This window comes from Neurospora tetrasperma, assembly GCF_000213175.1.
Source record: "Neurospora tetrasperma FGSC 2508 unplaced genomic scaffold NEUTE1scaffold_2, whole genome shotgun sequence".
Classification (NCBI taxonomy): domain Eukaryota; kingdom Fungi; phylum Ascomycota; class Sordariomycetes; order Sordariales; family Sordariaceae; genus Neurospora; species Neurospora tetrasperma.
The window spans coordinates 189,260-205,211 of record NW_009799100.1 but is presented as its reverse complement, the minus strand read 5'-3'; the positions used below and the strand labels follow the sequence as shown (position 1 = coordinate 205,211).

At 53.2% G+C, this 15,952-nt stretch overlaps 4 protein-coding genes across 4 annotated transcripts; 2 read left to right on the top strand and 2 right to left on the bottom strand.

The window, feature by feature from the left end:
- Nucleotides 1-772: 772 nt before the first annotated feature.
- NEUTE1DRAFT_77978 (uncharacterized protein) lies at nt 773-3,046 on the top strand (the record flags this gene model as incomplete). The annotated part of the gene is made up of 6 exons (XM_009850631.1): nt 773-1,167; nt 1,240-1,430; nt 1,508-1,899; nt 1,976-2,202; nt 2,288-2,733; nt 2,786-3,046. The coding sequence occupies 6 exons, from the start codon at nt 914-916 to the stop codon at nt 2,998-3,000; spliced, it is 1,725 nt and encodes a 574-aa protein (XP_009848933.1).
- A 359-nt stretch (nt 3,047-3,405) lies between these two features.
- Nucleotides 3,406-4,878, top strand: NEUTE1DRAFT_59293 (uncharacterized protein; the record flags this gene model as incomplete). Its single annotated transcript, XM_009850630.1, has 3 exons — nt 3,406-3,559; nt 3,717-3,756; nt 3,818-4,878. One exon carries the CDS (start codon nt 3,837-3,839, stop codon nt 4,695-4,697), a length of 861 nt encoding a protein of 286 aa, XP_009848932.1.
- Nucleotides 4,879-5,449: 571 nt separating this feature from the next.
- Nucleotides 5,450-8,038, bottom strand: NEUTE1DRAFT_144839 (uncharacterized protein; the record flags this gene model as incomplete). The annotated part of the gene is made up of 3 exons (XM_009850629.1): nt 5,450-6,787; nt 7,353-7,565; nt 7,760-8,038. 3 exons carry the CDS (start codon nt 8,036-8,038, stop codon nt 5,606-5,608), a joined length of 1,674 nt encoding a protein of 557 aa, XP_009848931.1.
- Nucleotides 8,039-11,232: 3,194 nt separating this feature from the next.
- Nucleotides 11,233-15,391, bottom strand: NEUTE1DRAFT_59287 (uncharacterized protein; the record flags this gene model as incomplete). Its single annotated transcript, XM_009850628.1, has 2 exons — nt 11,233-13,598; nt 14,908-15,391. 2 exons carry the CDS (start codon nt 15,213-15,215, stop codon nt 11,762-11,764), a joined length of 2,145 nt encoding a protein of 714 aa, XP_009848930.1.
- Nucleotides 15,392-15,952: the final 561 nt, after the last annotated feature.

Genomic DNA, 15,952 nt, shown 5'->3' with positions numbered 1-15,952 from the left:
TTGAGTGTCAAAGATGGTGTTAAGACACTCGCCTTGAGGTGAAGGACTCTGTGCTTGGAATTGAATAAACTGGTGCTGGACCCTTATGGACGTCTTCAGCTTGCCTACTATTGCGCTGGATATGGTAAAAACGAGATATTCCGGTGTCCAGAGCGTTCAGACCAGGCATCTGGTTGAAACCTTCCACGCACTTCATCCGTGAGGCTCAAGCCTACCACCCCACGAACCCTTTGGCTGGAGCAGTGAAATAGTACCTATTCAAGGCTTGGTCCAGAGTTCGGACTTATCTCCCATTCAGTAGATGTTATTGCAGAGTTGCAGACCCTTATCGCCTCCCACGCCAACCTCATTCCAGCCAAGGATCACGTCTACACGGTCTAACAACCCGTGGCGCTGGGCCAGACCTCCACACTACTTGTTGCGTCGTTGTTCAAATGCCTCTTAGTCTTCTTTGGACGCTTGATGCCATGGCGCCGAGAGCTTGTAACCGTGTTGTGATGTAGCGAACGATGCATCAAAGCTCATCTTGGACGTGTGGAAGTACCGTGTATGAGTCCCTTCGAGCACTTCAGTCGACGGTTGGGCGTGCCCGTGGCAACCGCCCATGAGAATTGTACCTACGCATTGCGGAAGCTGGCTACGACGTCGTGCTTGGTGCTGCATTGTATGCATCCCTCCATGATGGTGTGCAGCCCTATCGCCATGTCGAAATCGTTGCCCTGGTGCTGCTTAGATGTCTGAGCTCATATAGACTTCCATGTTCCCGCGCAGCTTAGGTCCCCAAATCTCTGTTATAGTGTGTCACTACCGTCGGAATCTTGTACTCGAATCTCACCCCTTCCTTGAATCTCCTTGACACAAGGACCAAGTCCGCTGCTCATCAGACACCTAACCGGCCCAGTGACCACCGACCATGGCAACAGTCCTCACACAAGGCGGCTCCCCTCCCTCAGCAGACGGGACCAACTCTCCAACCGAGTCCAAAGGCTCCAAAATCAATGTCTCCTCCGAAACCCTCTCTTCCATTCCTCCTTTAGGCGTAGCGGTTGCCGAGCGCCGCTTCTGGTTCCAACGAGCCAAGTCCTATGATCCCACTGCCATCGCCACGCAGGTTTCCGTGTTTGACGACCCAGATACAGCAGAGAAGTACCAACCGCGGCCGGACTGGTGAGTTTGTTCCTTTGTTTCTGTCTTGCTTCTGCTGGATGGTCGGTTGCTGACAACGACTCGGATGTAAAGGGAAAACATCCACCGGTTCGACCCCCTCGAGCGCTGGACATGGGGCGAGGAGCACCGGCTCATCCGTAAGATTGACTGGCGCATCATGGTATGGGCGTGCATCATGTTCATGGCGCTGGAGCTGGACCGGGCGAATATCGGGCAGGCGTTGACGGATAATTTCTTGGGGGATTTGCATATGACGACGAATGGTGTGTTTGTCTTTTTGTATTTTTCTTTGGACCCCTGACCCATCACCCACCCAGACGGCTGCTAACCCGTGGTACAGACTACAACCTAGGCAACTCCATCTTCAAATTAGCCTTCCTCTGCGCTGAACTTCCCTCGCAACTCGTCTCCAAGTGGATGGGTCCCGACCGGTGGATTCCCTCGCAAATGGTTCTGTGGTCCATCGTCGCCACCGCTCAGTTCTGGCTTCAGGGGCGGACCTCCTTCCTCGCCTGTCGCGCCCTGCTGGGTATCCTCCAGGGTGGCTTCATTCCAGATGTGATCTTGTACCTCAGCTACTTTTACAAGCACCATGAGCTGAGTCTGAGACTGGGGTTCTTTTGGACGGCCATGAGCATTGCGGATATCGCGAGCGCGCTGTTGGCGTATGGGTTGTTGCATATGAGGGGCGTACAGGGACATGCGGGGTGGAGGTGGTTGTTTTTGATTGAGGTGAGTTATTGCCTGCTTGGTGGATGGGGTGTGAGTACCTCTAGGTGGTGACGACCACTGACTGATATTTTGACAGGGCCTCATGACACTCGTCATTGGCATCTTCGCCTTTGTCCTCATGCCCGCCGGTCCCTGTCACACCGCCAGCTGGTTCCGCGGAAAAAACGGGTGGTTTACCGAGAAGGAAGAGAAGATCATTGTCAACCGGGTTATCCGCGAAGACCCGAGCAAGAGCGACATGCATAACCGTGAACCCATCACACCGAGGCTTCTCTGGCAGAGTCTCAAGGACTTTGATCTCTGGTATGTCCCTTCCCTCCCTTCCTGTACCTCTACAGTAGTCGTCCACCCTTCCACTTGGAAAACAGAATGCTGACAAGAGACAAAGGCCCATCTACATCCTAGGCCTCGTCTTCCAGATGCCCATGGCGCCCATAGGCCAATACCTAACCCTCACTCTCAGGGGGCTGCACTTTGACACGTTCCAAGCCAACCTGCTCACCATCCCGTACACCGTCATACACATGATTACCATGCTCGGCATCACCTATCTCGGGGAGATCTTCAACGAGCTGACGCTGATCGCGGCATCGGGGCAGGTCTGGGCTTTGCCTTTCCTCATCTACCTCAACAGCGTCGACACCTCGGGCGTGAATCGGTGGGTGATTTATGCGGTGACGACGTTGTTGCTTGGGTATCCGAATGCCCATCCCATTCAGGTCGGGTGGAACAGCAGGAACTCGAACACGGTTCGGTCGAGGACGGTGTCGGCGGCTTGTTATAACATGTTTGTGCAGGCGGGAGGGGTTGTGAGTTCGAATATTTATCGCAAGGGTGAGTTGTTGTCTCGTTTCCTTGGTTCCTTCAGGATGCTAAGGCAAAACAGACGATGCGCCGCTGTACAGGCGTGCCAACAAGCAGCTGCTAGCTATTTGCTGCATGAACATTGCCCTCTATGTCCTCGTCAAGGCGTATTACCTGTTCCGCAACAAGCAGAAGGCGCGCAAGTGGGAGGCCATGAGGACGGAGGAGAGACTCGCGTATTTGGCGACCACGACCGACAAGGGGAACAAGAGGTTGGATTTCAGGTTCCAGCACTGATGGTGGTTTCGAGGATTGGCGGTTGGTGTTGTTGTCGATGAAGATGAATCGTGGATACCAGTGAAGTGAAATAAAATAAAACGAAATAAAATGAAACAAAATGAAAGAAAGAAAGTCGCTGTGAAATTGTTAGTGCATTGCTCTGCTGCTTATCGATAAGCACCAACAAACCCCTCCGGTTCGGCGTCGCAACCCCGCCTCATCCGCCTGTCCGGTTCGTGTGACATCACCCGGCCAATCAGGGACCTCTGTAAATTTCAACGACATTGTCTTGAAAACCCGCCGAACTGCTCAAATCTTTTCGCCGATCAGGGTTAGGGGTGCATTTTATTTGGCTCTCCTTGTTCCGGCAGTTTTGGTCTTCAAGTCAACAACACCATGTCCATGAACCCTCATCGAGTCACGTCCTTTATACCTCGTCGTTCCTGGTCTGCTGCTGCTGCTCGTTGTGTTCACCAACCAGGGCCCGCCTTCCACTCAGCCGCCGCCGCCGCCCTCAACTTCAACTTCAACCCTTCAACACCAGCGCCTCTTCGGACTACCATTGTCCACCAAGCCGGTAAGTTGATCATCACATCAAACCCACTGAGTCATACCCATTGCCCCATCACGAGCCATCCCCACCTTTCTTCTCAAGTCTCTCACAACCACTCACAATCTCACATCTGACATGTCATCAACCACCACATATATCACTGACAAAGATAAACAAACAGCCCTCCCTAACACTTTTACCACCCAGCCACACAGGAACCTGTTAGTATCTCCCTCCCCCTTCACTCTCCTTCCTCATCTCACTCTCACTAACACCCCCCAGCCACACAACCACCGCCAAAATGTCCACCACCCCCTCTTCCGCCCCCGATGCATCCGCCGCCCAGCTCATCGAAAAGTCCAAATTCCTCGCCGCCAACCGCGCCGTAACCGAGCACCTCTCCCCCACCTACCGACACATCGGCATCGGCTCCGGCTCCACCGTCATCCACGTCGTCGACGTCATCTCCAAGCTTGGCGCCAATATCACCTCCCCCATGACCTTCTACCCAACCGGCGACCAATCCCGCGACCTCATCCAAGCCGCCGGTTTTCGCCTGGGTTACATCTCCGACCTATCCCCAGGCCACGCGCTCGACGTGTGCTTCGACGGCGCCGACGAAGTCGACCCTTGCCTGAACCTCATCAAAGGCGGCGGCGCCTGTCTCCTACAGGAAAAACTCGTCGCCACCGCCGCGCGCAAGTTCGTCTGCGTCGCGGACTCGCGCAAGATTAGCAACCACTTGGGCACGGCGTGGAAGAAGGGAATCCCCATTGAGGTGTTCCCCATGGCGGTGCCGCAGGTGTTGGGCGAGTTGGAGCGACTGGGGAGTCTAAGCGCGCAGGTGCGGTCGGGTCTACCGGGCAAGGCGGGCGCGTGCGTCACGGATAATGGATTGAGGATCGTGGATGCGGTGTTTAAGCCTTTGTTGACGGAACTGCCAGAGGGAAAGCAGGAAGGGGAGGAGGGCGTGTGGACGGTGGATGGGCTGGCGAGACGGTTGATTGAGATTCCGGGCGTGGCGGAGCATGGATTGTTTTATGGAAAGAGCGGGTTGGAGGTGGAGAGCGGGGGTGCGCAGAAGCCGGTGGCGGCTTACTTTGGGATGGAGGATGGGTCGGTCATGGTGCAGACGTTGGAGAAGGGCTTGGTTAAGGCGTGAGATTGCTTTTTTGGAGAAAAGAAAAGGTGGACGGGACTGCGTAAAACAAAGGTCGCGGAATGCTGCATTACATGTTTGTTGTTGTGCGTTAGTAGGCCGTTTGTTGTTTATGCCATGATCGACTTTCATCGGCCGAGATGGCCATGGAACCGATAATAACCCGACTTATCATTGCGGGTTGTATGTCTGACATGCGAATCAGCTCACAACTAATGCCTCGAACCAATGTAGTCACGGAGATCCAAGTGAATTGACGGCCTGGCAAGTGAAATACTATGACCGGCAGCTATTTGTCACCATCTTAGCTCATGCGGAGTAGGTAGGTAGGTAGGATTCGACTGAAGAAGTATGATATGTACTCCGTGTGTCCTCGTTACATGGAGCAGAAAAAGGAGGAGGAGGGGAATCTCTTTTCTGGAGCGCTCCGTCAGTCCAATTCCCATAGTACGGTTTAATGTAAGTATGTAAATACTGCCACCTACCAAAACAACCGTTGCAGGCGAATACCTCGACTCTGGTTGGCTGACTGGCATATATAATGAATGATTTTACCCTTTTCCATTGCTTCACACTACGAAGAGAAACTCCTCCACATGATTCTGCCCCAGGGGTCCATCACCCAAACAAAATAAAACCCCAAAGGGGTGACTAATATCCAACGAGTGAGGCCAATAGAAGAATCACGCAATAAGTCAATCACATCAGTGGCAAAAACAGTAGGCGGTTTGTTATCCAAAATCCATATCAAGTTTTAACGTCAATCAATCATAAATTCGTAAGGTATATCCAAACTATCATAAATCCACATCGTTAAAGCGCTCGCTTCCTTCATCACACATGCCATCAAAAACCTTTTTTGTCATCCCCAACACCTCAGCTCAATAAGGAAAAACCCAAAGATAAGCATCCTAAGCCACCTCCACCTCCTTTCCCTGCGCCTTCCCACCAACCCCTTCCCCACCCTCACTTCCACTTCCACTCCCCTCCGCATCCCCTCCGTGTCCATGTCCATGCATGTGACTCGCAATAACAGCCCCCCTCACTACTTCCTCGCCCGCCACCTCCCTTACATCCTCATCCTCGCTCACATCAAAGCTGCGTCCCAAGTACTCGGGCCCCACGAACGTCAGGAGAATCGTATAGACATACACACACCCCATAAAGATACAGATAACTTTACCGTACTCGTACCCCACTTTTCCGCCGCCATTTTCGAGAGGGAACCGTTCGCCAATGGTACTTTCAATGGTCGAACTAGCGCTCGACACCAGGTTGCCAAGCTGGTACGAAGTACCCACCACAAACGTCCTGAATGCTCCCGGAGACAGTTCCATCAAATGAATTGGGATAACACCCCAAGCTCCCTGAACAGCGAATTGCTCAAAGAAGGCGGCGGCGATGAGCCTCTTGGACGAAATGAAAGTGTACGGGTATAGCAAGGCGCCGCCGATGATGCACATGACAATGATGGAAATGCGGCGACCAAAGATCTGCGAGGCAAAGCCGACAATGATGCCGCCCGACATGGCGCCGAGGTTGGCGACGACTTGGGTGACTGTCACGGCGTTGGCGCTGAACGAGTATTGCGAGCGGAGCATGGTGGGGTACAAGTCTTGGGAGCCGTGGGACATGAAGTTGAATCCTGCCATGAGCAAGACAAGGTAGATCAAAATGAGCCAGTGCTTCTTGATGGCGACCTTGCCCTCCCGCAGGAAAGTTGCGCTGACGCCACCCTTGTTGTGACCGTTAGCGCGCGCAGTGCGTCGCACAGAAGCATGTTGCTCGTAAATCTCCGTCTCGGGGAGCAGCAGTCTCAAGGCGATAATCAAGACGGGCGGGCAAGCGCCGAACCAGAAGAGCGGACGCCAGCCGTGCGAGGTGGTGTTGACCAGACCGCGGGCAAAGGCGGTTGCCAAAAGGTAACCGAAGGCGTAACCTTGTTGCAAGAGGCCTGACATCAAGCCGCGGGCGGCGGGGGGCAAGTCTTCGAGGGCGGTGGCGGCGGCGTTGCCGTAGAGACCACCCATGGCGATGCCGAAGAGGGCGCGGCAAGCGAGGAATTGGGAGTAGGTTTGCGAAAAGGCGGTGCCCTAATGGAAGTGGTCATGTTAGTGGATGTGCGTCAAAGCCATTGCTAGCATGGTGATGATGGTGATGGTGGCATTGATGACGGTGAAATGAGAAAGAGACAACAACGAAAGCCAAGACCCCATCCCATCTCCCCCCAACAGACCGAAAAGGACAGACAACCAAACAAGCTTTTCTCCGAGGAAAAAAAAGATGCTTCGCTTAGATGCAAGAGAAAGCCACGAAGCCAAGCGATGTCCATGGGGGGTTTTCTGGGCGCAGTCTTGGCTGCGTCGTTCCCTAGTTCCCAACCAGACACGCCACAGGCATTGCATTGATTGCCAAGTGAAGCCAAGTCATGACATTCGGTTGCTCCCGAGACGGAATTGCGGGGGATCATCCAGGAACAACATGTCATGGCGCCATGACATCACTTTGTTCCGCCTCTTCCATTTCTTCGGACCCTTCGCATATCAGACCCCTCATCGTCATCGTCATCATGACAATCCGGTTCCACCAAGGGGGGCAATGTGTCTAAGGAAGATACCTAAGGAATTAAAAAAAAAAAAAAAAGAGGGAAAAACTTACCAGCTCCAAAACAATAAAAAGCAAATTGTTAACCACAAATGGCCACTTCCTTCCGTACCGATCGGCCGCAATACCAAACGAGATGGCGCCAATGGAGCGCAGCATGAGCACCAGCGTGATGCCCCAGGTAATGTCCGTGTTGGTCTTGCCAAAGTCCTTGGCGAGCTCTTCGACGGTGAGGGAGACGGTGAAGAAGTCAAAGGCGTCCCATGTCTGCATTGAACAAGGTTTAGTGTTAGTGGTAATTGGATATAGTAAGTGTGGATGAGAGTTGTAAGTTGATGACATGGAAATGGAAGTGTTGACATGAAATGGATGGGGGCTGAAATCAATGTGGGGTATGTATAGAGATGGCGATGATGATGGACGAAGCGGTGATGGAAATGATAACAACAAAAACTACTAACCCAAGCAAAGAAAGCAACCCCAAAGAAAGCCCACTGCCGCCCCGTAATCATCCTCAACAACCGTATCGGGTTGGGCGCCGGTCGCATCGCCGGCTTGAGTGTCGTAAATCGCGTCTTGACGTACTGTCCAATTGACATGCCATGGTGCGGTGGTTGTTCGTGGCCATTTTCGTCAATGATGGTATTCATCCCGTTGTTTTCGGTGTATTGGTGGGAGTGGTTCATTCCACCCAAGCCATGTCCGGGTGAGCCCGCCTTTTCGGGGTCGGGGGACGCCATTATGGAATGTGGAATCGGTATCGGTGTTTGTAGGCTGGTGTCGTAACGGAGGCTAAGTAGGTATCGGTGTAAGTAGACGCCTTGTCGCGGCGGTCACGGTAATCAGGTGTCTAAAACATATGGAGAGTAAGGTCGCTGTGGGTGGTTGTCGGTGTAATAGGTAGGTAGTCGCAAGGTGAGGATCGGTGAATACAAGATGAGCGGGTCCCCACGTCTAGGTCAATGTGTAGGAACTGGAGTTCGTCAGGCGTTCAGACGAAAAAAAGACAAGACAGAGGGAAAGAAGGAGGATGGGATGAACCGATGGATGAGGGGGACGACCACATCCATATACCTACCCGAGATATCTACACAACACTACTACACTACACTACCACCTGCCAGGAACTGAACTCGACAGATGCAATACTCCCCCGTTATCTAGAAATCTCTTCTCCCCGTCCTCGTTGTTTGCCTATCTCGGCCACTGACCATTGTCATTCCCGTCTGTCTTGCCTTTTCTTCCTCAGTTCCATCGTAATCTCAGAGCCCAGAAAAGGCAAGCGATCGACACACTTTCCTTCCTTCCTTTCTTTCCTTCTCCTCACTGACTCCCACTAGCTTCAATTTGGTAGAGTCATGTAGTGTAACCTGCAGCACCACTTGAGTCAAGTGCAATCTGACTTGCACTTTCCATGGAACCCTGTCAGCTGGAAAAGCTTAGCGTAGACGACTCCCTCTCTCTCCCTCACTCACTGCAGGCGGCGGTGGTGGTGGTGGTGGTGGTGGTGTCCCACATTCCGTCCCCACATCCCTCCATGTAACGTTTGTTAGTGACTGTTCACTTACACATGAGCCGAGCACCGGCATCGGCATTAGTGCCGATGACAAGCGGCTAGCCAAAAAAGACATTCTGACCACTCACGGCCAGTCGATCATGCCGAACGAATGGTTCAGGACGCGAGTTCGAGATTCCTTTTTCCCGTTGAGACCTGCAGAGAGAGGGGAGGGGGGGCGCGCCGGTGCCGGTCAGCCGCCGTGTCATCGGCTTTGCTTTTTAGCCTTTTGTTATTTGTTAGCGCGGCTGGTGTGAGATCTCGTTCCATCGTACACGGCGTCCACGCACGAATCTGCACGCCTGCCCTCTTTGGGATAGTATGGTAGGCGTCAGAACAACCAAGGGGGCTGCCCTGCCCTGGATAAATTATCACCCAAAGGCGTCTTTGAAGCCGAATTACAAATCTTGTGGTGGTGGTGTAACTGTGAGCACCGCTTCAGGTGCCAGCCACGCAGCGAAGCGGCTGCAGATGGCTCTGATGTCACCGTCACGCTCAACTTCTCCAAAATGGAAAGTCTTCAGCAGGCTGTTCCAACCTCCAATTCTCAAATGTCACACTCACAACAGCAACACTCGATACAGCAGCCAACATCGTCTCTCGCGACAATGTTCTTATTACTGCAGACGACACAAAAATGAACATCGGCTTGTGTCGGCGAAAGCTTAAGATGCGAATCTTGGCCTCAACAAAAAAAAAAAAAAAGTATTCCAATCGTTGGATTTCTCTTTGTATATAGAAACAGTAACAAGGCACGTACAAGTTAAGTGTGCGAGTCAAACACTAAATTGTGGAAATTCCCCCACACGTCCCGGGCGGGATCTGATCTCCGAGAGTGTAGTGTAGTTTAAAAAAATTCATAAAAAAAAAAAAAAAATCCAGGTTCTCCGCCCGCCGCCACCACCTCGGTCTCGGCCCGGCGTCGCTTATACCTTATCTACACTTCTCTGCCGGGGATAAAACAGACGGGAGTTAGCGTGATACTTCCACCCCACAGAAAACTAGGATTTCTTGCCGTCATAACCGTCACGCCTTTTGTAGCAGCCTGTCTTTTTGTTACTAGTCACACTAAACGGCGGAGTTCACAACATTTAACCTTTTTTTTCTCCCCCCGGCAGAAGCTTACGTAGGTACGTACGTATCCAGCGCGGGCCCGCACCAGCCTTCGTGATTTCCTCAGCTTCTTGCCACACACAAAACGAAACAAAACGAAACAAACATCTGGGGTTAGACCCCACCATTTACACTAAACTAGACTGCCCATGCACTAGGTATGTATACCGCTACAAGTACCGAAAGCCGAGATCCCGGCGGGGTCTTGTCTTTGTCTGCCTTGAGGTTACATACAACCTTGCCTCGGATGTGTTCTTACCTTACATACCTACCTGACTGACAGGATCCGTTCCTTATCTTGTGCCCCGTGTGTGTGTGTGTGTGTGTGTGTGTGTGTTGACGATTCATTCATGAATCATGAATCATGAACCAAAAACTGGAGCTTCAACAAAAAAAAAAAAAAAAAAGAAAAATCGATACATGCCAAGGAACGGACTTACTCATCTCATCACCTCAGGTTTTGCACCCCTTTCGGTACCGTACCAAGAGTATATAAAAACGACGAACCGTATGTATGTAGGTAGGTAGGTAGGAACCAATGTTGAGTGAGCGCCATGGGGGGGGATGAGGTTAGTAAGCCACCACCACACCGTCACCGTCACCACCACCACCACCACCATCATCATTATGTTACAGCGCAGGCAGACAGGCCTAGGTAACTTGTTAGCTCATAACAGTAGCTCTACACTACACAAAAAGCAAGGAGCCGGCTAACTGCGACAAACCAGCCATCTCTCAATTCTCATACGTACCAAAAATTAAGGTTTCTTTTGCCACCCGGAAACAAACAACCATTGCTCAAGTTCTATCCCCAGCAGCCAGCCGAGTTGTTGTAGTGTAGTGGTTCACTACACTAGTGTAATAAATCTGGTCACAAAATGTGAGTGGACCCGGCAATTCGGATGCCGGCGTGCGTGCGTGCGTACGTGTGTACGTGCGTGTACACGTGTAGCATCGTGCCCATTGTCTGTCTTTGTCTTATCTGCACGTGGAGGTTCGCAGTCATGGAGAAAGGTACCCGGCGCCAAAAACCGCTGATCGTTCGTTCGTTCGTTCTCGCAGCAATCATGTCAATCCATTATATCCGGTAGTTGTCCGAGAGAGAGCATGACTTCCATGCATGCAAGGTATCGGTCGGCTCAATATATCCGGTCACGGCGAGCGTTGTCCATACATTTCTGACTGTGGACAACGTTTTCCAAACACGACGGCATCGGATCAATCGACCACGCAATAATCACAGAGAGAGGGAACCAAACAACCAAGCAGCGTAAACAGTCTTCTTTATCCTTTCATGAATATGGCAATCGCTAATAAACGAAACAAGTGGACATACAAGTCCTATCTTCGCAAAAATAATAACTAGGCAGAATCAGATACAAACTTGGAACGACAAGCGAGCAAAACAACCCAAAGGCCAAAAGAGCATTCTCCCGTGATGATCAACAGTGACGACAAAAGCGTCATCAAAACTCCGGTAACACCAACCGACCAACCATACCAAACCAAACCAAGCCTATACCACCCGAATTTACTGGGTCATGTCACTGACTGACCGAAACCACACAACGCAATCGTTCCGTCCGTTGCAGACAATGCCGCCAATCCGCCCTACAACAGTTCTGATCCTGAACAGGTAGAAGAAGAAAGACAAAAGAAACAGAGGCAGAGAAGCCAAGTACCCAGAGAATGCCATCGACTAGCATCACTCAAATCATCCTCATAATGACACAGGTAAGTCCATTACCTCATCGTATCATACAAATCCCGCAAAGATCAACCTCGAGTGACGGCTTCAAACACCACCACCCATAAAGGCAGCCAAATCATCCAACTCCAACAACTGCCTCTCGAATGCCTGGCATAGTTCATTAGCCGTCATGTCCACAGCATCCGCGCCTCCAGGAGGAACACTCGCTCCCTGGGCGTTGGCCACTCCCTGGTTCGACACCGATGATTGCGCGCTAGGCGAGTCCACCTTCATCTGCTGATGCTGCAGCACCGGTGTCGTGTGCGGCGGCGGGCTAGTCGTTGCAACCCTGGTATCCACCGCGCCGACCGATCCACCGTTAATAGTGGTGATGCCGGGACGTCTAACGAGCGGGGTTTCGCCAACTTCGCTACCACCTGCTCCCTCGATGGTCGGAGTGGGAAGCCCGGGTGAAGCAGCATTGGGTGGCTGCGACCCAGGAGCGGTGCTATTGGGCTGGACGGTATCGAACTCCATGGCTTCAGGGTTGGTGTTGTCGGGAGGCGTGGCGATGTCATCCTTAATGTGAGGGGAAGTAGCGTGCATCGTGGCGCGGCTGTCTTCGCGCGCTTCACGGTCACGGCCCAGTACCTTCATATCGCGCAAGACCTTGGACATAACTGTAAGATGACGAGCCCAGGGCGTAACCAGGGGCCACGACTCGGATCCATCCTGGCAGAGGCGCAAGCTGTCTCGAACGATGCTGCTGGCGGATTCGGTCACGGTAGACGGAGCGAGGCCCTTGAGGGTAAGGTATGCTACGGTTGAGCCGGCGGTAAAGGCTGAAAAGAGCATGAAAATCGGGAAGCACACCATTATGTCCTTGTCAGCTCCGTGCTCAAGGGCGAGAAGAGAGTGGATGATGCTATGGGAAGCGGCAAAGATGCGGTCAACGGTTTGCATGTGCGTGTGAGAAGCCATGCGCCAGGCATCGATGGTAAAGTTCTCGTCTGTTACCACCTGTAGGATGCGGCGTCGGTTGACAAAGATGGTGCCGCAGTTGAGGAGACAGTGAATCATGGCGTAAGTATAGCCACTGCCCATGGTAATGTGAAGGTTGATCTGGCCGGGCTTATCGGCAAAGTGGGGAGGAAGCGACTGGCGGAGGGTATCGATGTCGGCCTCCAGTCCAAGGCACCGTGAGTCGTCGAACGTTTCGAGGGTGGTGGTCGTCATCATCTCGACAACGTTTCGCCAAGCTTGAGTGGCCAGAACAATGTGACCAAACTCGCCAACCTCCGAGAGAGCAGCACCGGGCTCCGCGTGGGACGGCGCGGCGCCGCTGATGGTTCTAACAACAACAGGGCTGCCAAAGTTAAAGTTCATATCCGCGCACGGCAAAGCAACATCGACAACATCGTGAGTCGAAAGAGCGGGGCGACGGCCGGGGCTGCTGGTAAGGAAGCAGTCGAGAATGTAGATGAGCCACAGAGTACGGCGGAAGCTTTCGTCCTGCAAAAACTGGTCGGGGTCGGAGTTTCGCTGCTGGGCGGAGACAATCCTGTACATCTGGATCATACGAGCAGCTTGGCCGAGATAAATGTAGGCACGAACAGCCTCTCTGCAACCCCATTCGTGGATGACGAGAAGGCAAAGGGCCTGGATATCGGCGAGGCTGGGGGAGGCCAAGGACTGCATCACCAGTTGACCGGCCTTCTGGGCAAAGTGCTCAGCAGCGCCTGCGCCGCCGAGTTGTCCTCCATATCTTCGAATCATGGCCGGGGAATGGCGAGCGGCTGTGGTTAGGAGGGCATTAACCAAGGTCCATTCCATCGACGCATTCTTGAGCTGCTGTAGGCAGGAGGGCTTGTGGAAGGCGACACATGCTGGGAGGGTCTTGTTGATGACGCGCTCGCATTCTTGGAGGAGTTCGGGGGTGAGTCTGGAAAAGGTACATTTGTTAGTCATGTTTCGGTCAAGTGTAATGTAAAATGGACACCGGGAAATATAGTAGTAATATGAAAGATGGCATAGATGAGTGGCAGATGGAGATGCTTGTCAGACATGTAGTTTTGCCATGTCAATGAACGAAAGGTGTGGTGGTGGTCAGACCCTGACAAAGGTGTTGCAGAACAAATTGAGTGAAATGTTTGTGGCCTGCAGGGCAAAGGACAGGCGGTAGGAGTTGCAAACACCCAAGGGAAGGAACAACCCGCGATGTTTCCTGTTGGTGTTGACTGTGTTGACGATGGATGCTTATCTTATCGTATCGGGGCCTCGGGGCGGGCAAATGTGGAGCAAGGCAATGATGCCGGTGCCGGAAAGTGGAAGGGCCGGCAACCCGAAAGCAGCCCCTCTGCGCGCACTGACGCGGCGGCGGGGGGGGGCGGGGGTGCTAAAACTGGGCGAAAATGTGTAATGGTGACCAAGCCCTCTCACCAAAAAAACCCTCCGTTGGCTCCGTTTGCAGGAGAGGTGTCGCGAGGGGGGGTGCACGGGGCTGCCGGGAAATGAGGGGGGGTAGGAAAAGGGAAGGAAAAGGGCAGGAGATCGGAATGACGGCCGAGAGGTGCGCACGGAGCAAGGCGAGCAATGGGAAGGAATGGGGTACAAAGACGGTTCGAGAATGGGAAGCCGGGCGGCGGAGGAAAAAAAAATGGGGGGTCGGGGGACGGTGCATCCTTGTTGCTCCGAAGAGGCAGCGCTAGAAAATGCACTCTGCCTCCGGTGTGGACGGGCGGGCAGGCGGGCAGGAGCGTCCAAGGCAACCACCCCGCCGTGGAGCAGCAGCAGCAGCAGCAGCAGCATGTGCCCACCTCGGCGGTGGCCGTGCGCCCAGTGATGACTGCCTGGGAGTGGGCAGTTGGCGAGAAGGAGGCGGGCGGATAGCGGAATGCGCGCATCGCTGATTCCGGCGCTTGCGTCCACTGACGGGAACTTGTCGGGGCCACCAAAGGGGGAGCCGAGCCGGACGGGAGAGGTAGGTAGGTGTCCAGCACCTCCCTTGACTGGCAAACAGTGGGAACAGAAGAAAAAAAAACCGGGCGACGAAGATGAATTGGGGAAACCAAGCCAAGTGGAAAAGCGCGCAAAGGGAAGTTGGATAAGACAAAAGACAAAACCACTTGAATTGCCATCATGACTTTGATGGTGTAGGTAAGTAGTGTAGTACGTAGTAAACCGAATAGTCGAAGGAGAAAAGGACAACACCGACGACAACAATAAAAGAAAAGGACTAGGAAAGCACGTACTTTTCGTTGGTAGTAGAGACGTGACGCGACGCACCGACGGACGGCGGTCCTCCGCGGTCGCCAGCAGACGTGGGCACGATGCGTTCATTGGGGAGGCTTTCGCGTGGTCGTTGTTGGCGATTGCTCGGTGCTACTCCTCCGTGGGCGTGAGCCATGCTCTCCGAGGGAAGATAGCATTCGTGCATCCCCTTGGCGCAGTTCTTGCAGGGTGCTCGGCCGTTCTCGTACACACACTTGGTCTTGCCCTTGCGACACCGAACACAGGCTCCTCCAGCGCGGAGGGCCGTGGACCTCACAACCGACGACATTTCCCTTCGGTGACCAGACGGGGCTGTATGTAGTAAAGAGAGTGTTTGCTCGGGATAGATCGGAGGGTGGGTGTTGCTGTTATTAATGCTTGTTTGGCTGGTGGGAAATCGACTTGAATCACGATGCGCACAATGACGACAATAATAATTGTATGTTTATGTATGGTGTTGAAAATTGCGACGACGATGACAATGACGCTGTTGTTGTTGGTGTCGTTGATGGTGCTTTGTGAAAAAAAAAAAAAGGAGAAGTTGAAGAAGATGAAAGTGAAGGCGCGAAGGACGGGGTGCCGAATAATGGCCGACTCAACCGGAGCTGGAAGCGAAAAAGGCCGGAGGTCGCGCCGAGGACTAAAGTCGTGCTGGAAATCCAGCGACGAATGGATTTTGCGGGTCGAGAAAAAGACGGGAGCAGAGCAGTCGGAGAGAGACGTTGAACTGATTGACGATGATGGATGGATCACGGCGCCGGGCTGGTTGACGCGGTGGACAAAAGTGTTCCGCGGAGAGAGAGAGAGAGAGAGAGAGAGAGAGAGAGATCGGGAGGCGAGAAACACGGGACAGGAAAAGGGAGGGAAGGGGACGGAGAAAGAAGACGGGAGAATGGAAGAGAGAGGGATGGTGCCTCTTTGTGGGCGGGCGCGCGGCAGGAAGCACGGGGGGTGGAGGGGGTGAAAAGGGAGCAGTCGAGCCTCTTCGGCGGCAGCTCTGTCTCCAAGCGGGCACCGTCTGGCGAC